The following is a 4,417-nucleotide window of genomic DNA, read 5'->3' as shown; positions in this document are numbered from 1 at the left end:
AGTATTAGTTTGTTGTTGTGGAGGGTCAAGGAAAGGTTTATATATGGAGGGAAACTTTCTTTGTTGGTTGCCAGGGGTGAGAGGGGAGGAGAGGAAAAACTGCAAAAAAGAAAAAAATGCACTGACCCATATCACTTTAGTTCTGTGTATTTCACTGTGCATAAATTATATTTCAATAAAATGCATTTAAAAAAAACACTTTATCTTCATATAGATACTGGCCTCAGAAAGTCAGGCAAATTTATAAAGAATAAATGAATGAGTCTAATTAGATTTTGTCTTAAGATACAAATCAATACATTTTATAAGATTCTACTATATAATTAAAAATACTGGGTACATATAACAATTTCTAAACATCATTTATTTTGCCTTGCTTCTAAAAATTATTTAAGCCAGCAAAATATCCAAATAAATTAAGTCAAACTAGTAAAAAACAGTCCAAGGGTTTCTGACCACTCTAGGTACTATTTTTAAATAATTCCAGAGAAATCAGACATATACAAATCAATTGTGCTAACGAAATTTACCTAAATTTGGTCTCATAATAGCAATAATTAAGGGCTCTTGTTACAGATACCAATAGAATCAAGCAAAATATAAATTACCTTGACAAGTTGATGAAGTAATATTTCTTTCAGAAGGTGGCGTACTTGGACTGCTGAAATGGTGTGATGTTCCATGGTTCATGTCATTGTTAGTAAAATTCTTTGAGTGGCATGTACAGCAACATGACAGTGGTACTTCAGCCTTTTTACTTAAGCCCTCATCCACTAGCTTCTCTAAAAATGAAAGAACCTTGATTTTTAACATCTCTAATTTTCAAAAAATCCACTCCAGTCTGGAGCTAGGGTGAACAACCATGCCAGTATGCCCAGAACTGAGGGGTTTCCCACGATGTGGGACTTTCAGTGCTAAAACCAAGAAAGTACCTGGCACACCAGGACAAGCTGGTCACCCTATCTGCAGCATCAAATTAGGCTAAGAGAAACATTTATGTCAGAAACTTTTACAGAGAATTTATCATCAATTTTACATCATTTATCACCTTCAGAGAGTTTATCATCAATTTCTTTAATCTACAAAAATCTAATCATTCAAGATTTATAATGTAATCAAAACACAACTACTCAAGTATTCATTTGTATTGAGACTTATTGAAAATTCAAGCAGAAAGACTGAAACATACCTAAGCAATATTCTTAATTACTACTATTTCCCTAAATGAAGAATTTGAATGTTCAATATATAAAATAGTAATGTAAACTACATGACAGGCTAAACCATTCCTCACATTACACTTTTACTTCAAACATAAACATGTTTTTTGATGTCATAATTTTCATACCTATATCAAAGTGCATTTTGAGATTAATACTTTAAATCGATAAAATGAGTAAATTTAAATTCCAAAATATTTAATTATAATAAGTCTACATTTCATATATACCAAAAATAGCCAAATAACTGATTTTTTTAAATAGTACTGATATTATATTCCCATCTGTACCACACAAATCTATTAATTCTATTTTTCAAACCCTTCCCATTAAAAGTTTAAGTCATTAACTGATATCATTTTTCCTTAAAGAATAACACCAACAATCAAAACGGATAGCCAAAAACTTATAAAATATTTATTTTTTAATAAAAGTAGTATGAAAATGTCAAAAAAAAAAAACCCCACACATATACATACCCATGATTAATTTCAACTTCTCCTAATACATTAGGTCAAAGCCATCTAATTATGTAACTAAAAATGTATCCAATACTGTATTTCAAATTCATTACATAGATTATGTAGTTTTTCAATAAAAGAAAGTACTGCCAGGCATTTGTTTACAAATAACATAAAAATAATGGGAAACAATATGAATTCATACAAGCAACATTATAGTAAACTTCTATTTATCTGGCATCCAAACAAGTAGAAAGCTCAACTAGAATGTTTTTATATACTCCATACTCTATTGTTATGAGAAAGGGGCAGATAAACAAATACATTAAAGCATTTACTAAAAAAGAAAAAATGTTTAGTATGTGATATAGCAATATGACAGCTTCTTACATCATTTACATATAAATTATCACCTAATTATTTTCATGATAATTCTAAGCATTCCAAGATTCTTATGTATACTCTGAATCATCATATAAAAAACTAAATTAAAAAAAAAAAAAAAAAGACTAAATTATGTTCAATATTGTTTTAGGATTACTTAAATTATTTTGCAATGTTGAAACTCTTTTGGAAGACATATAACCTAGTATAAAGAAACATCTTAAAAGGAGAGTATTTAAATTAGCCAGAGCATAGCTGAACCATTCCAAATAAAGAGTACTTTCTGGTTCCAATAAATAATTGGAAAATATTAACCAACTACTTACCACTAAGAGACTGCTGCCATGCTAAAGCAGAACAAAGTAAGGCTAAGCTTTTCCCACTTCCTGTGGGGCTCTCCAACAAACAATGTTGCTTACTGTTTAATCCTCTAACAATCTAGTAACACAAAAATAGTAAAAAATAAATAAGCATTTTACTTTATTAGAGTAAAAGGTACAAATAGAATACCAAGAAGTGAGGTTGTCCTCCAAGTAACACAGCAATATGAAAAGAGCAAGCTAGTATTTAGTCCTACCAGCCACTCCTCGGAAGGAAGGTTGGGCAATCCTACTTCCGTAGTGATACTGCCTCGGAAACCCAAGGAGGGGTCGCTATGAGTCGGGGCCGACTCCACGGCACATAACAACAACAACAACAGTATTTAGTTAAATCTAGACTTAATTACTTTGTTTCTCCCTAAAACTACTTTGGACTTACAAGTATATCAAGCACAAGAGAAAAAACAAAACAATCTGTGCCTTAAATATTCAAATACCATCATTTCTGCAAAACCGGAATATACTAATACCTCTGGTAGCATAGTGCCTAAGGCACTTGACTGCTAACCAGGAGGCTGGCGGTTCAAACCCATCAGCCACTCCTCAGAAAGAAGATGGGGCAATCTACTTCCATAGTGATACTGCCTCGGAAACCCAAGGAGGGGTTGCTGAGTCGGGTCCCACTCGATGGCACATAACAACAACAATACCTACATATATCTTTGATGTGAACTTAATAGGGTCACTATGAGTCAGAAATGACTCAATGGCAGTTGGTGGGTATTGCTAGAGGGAGTGTAAGTTGTTATACCCACTTTGCACAGAAATGAACAATTTCTAGTAAAGTTGAAGAGGCCCAAGTAAAAAAGTTCAGTCAATTATATACTTAAAACTTTTCCCACATGAACACAAGGAAACATGTATAAGAAGCTCATAGCAGCACTGTTTGTCACTGTAAAAGAATGTAAACAATTTAAGTGGACTTCAATAGGAAAATGGATAAATACATTCTGATATATTCATACACCAGAATGCTATACCATTATTAAAATGTATCAACAATCAAAAGGCTACATTTTCAAAATAATGTTAAATAAAAAAATCAAGTTCTGCAGAAAAAAAGTATAGTTTATCATATCATTACACAAAGTTCAAAATATATAAAATAATATTATTTATGGATATATACATATGTAAGAAAAATATTAAATCATGGCTGGGAAAAATAAAGACCAAATTGAGAATAGTAGTAACTTTGTTACTAGCAAAGATATGGTTACAGGTATACCCCACTTTTCAAAAGTTTGCCTTATGGCACTCACTTTTATGACAGACCTACATTAGTATGTACCTGTTTTCGCTAACCAAAAAAAAAAAAAAATCGGAGGAGGATTTTTGCTTTTATGAAACTAGCCTTCAGCATTTATTTGGCAGCCATTAAAGAGGCCGCACCTCCCTCCACCCCCATATCAAACACAAGAGCACCTTCCCTCAAACTACATACAGTTTCTCAGTATCAAGCCACCATAGCTTTGAACTGTGCCTGTGAACACTGTATGTGTGGTAGTTAAAGTTGTATGTCAACTTGGCTGGGCCTGGTTGAGTGGCTGGGCAGATGGTGGTAGTTATTCCCCATGATGAGACTGGCAATCAACTCCATGATGGAATCTACCATAAGCAGCTGAGTAGCTGCTTTAGGGATGTGGTCTGCTTCCCATATATAAGCAGCAGCTTTGAGGATGGTCTCTAGCTTATGGCACACTTGAACCCTGCACACAGCCATGTCATTGTTCAGCAGCCTGCCATGCTCTGCCGATCCTGGGACAATCAATGGACTTGAATCAATGGCCTGCCATGTCGTTTGGTAACATCGGGACTGTGCCATTTTATTTGTCGACCTTGGGCTTGTTAGCCTCAGCAGCCAGTAGCTATCTGAGTGAAGAGATGCCTCTAGTTTTAGTCGGCTGGCAGCAGAAGGTAGAGCTGAAGCCCAAGGTCGAGGGGCTTTCCCACAGCCCCTAGAGCCTGGCAC

General features: G+C 34.2%; 1 protein-coding gene across 1 annotated transcript in view; it reads right to left on the bottom strand.

Annotated features, from left to right (window-relative positions):
- The window catches only part of BRIP1 (BRCA1 interacting helicase 1), a 307,450-nt gene that overhangs the window by 302,063 nt on the left and 970 nt on the right, over nt 1-4,417 (bottom strand). The window contains 2 exon segments of the mRNA XM_007947924.2: nt 609-782; nt 2,392-2,503. Of these exon segments, the coding sequence (XP_007946115.2) occupies nt 609-782; nt 2,392-2,503 (286 nt within the window).

This window comes from Orycteropus afer, unplaced genomic scaffold, assembly GCF_000298275.1.
Source record: "Orycteropus afer afer isolate SDZICR_OR568_19922 unplaced genomic scaffold, OryAfe1.0 scaffold00196, whole genome shotgun sequence".
In the NCBI taxonomy this organism is placed as follows: Eukaryota; Metazoa; Chordata; class Mammalia; order Tubulidentata; family Orycteropodidae; genus Orycteropus; species Orycteropus afer.
Note: the sequence above shows the minus strand (reverse complement) of the source record. Positions and strands in the feature narration are given on the sequence as shown.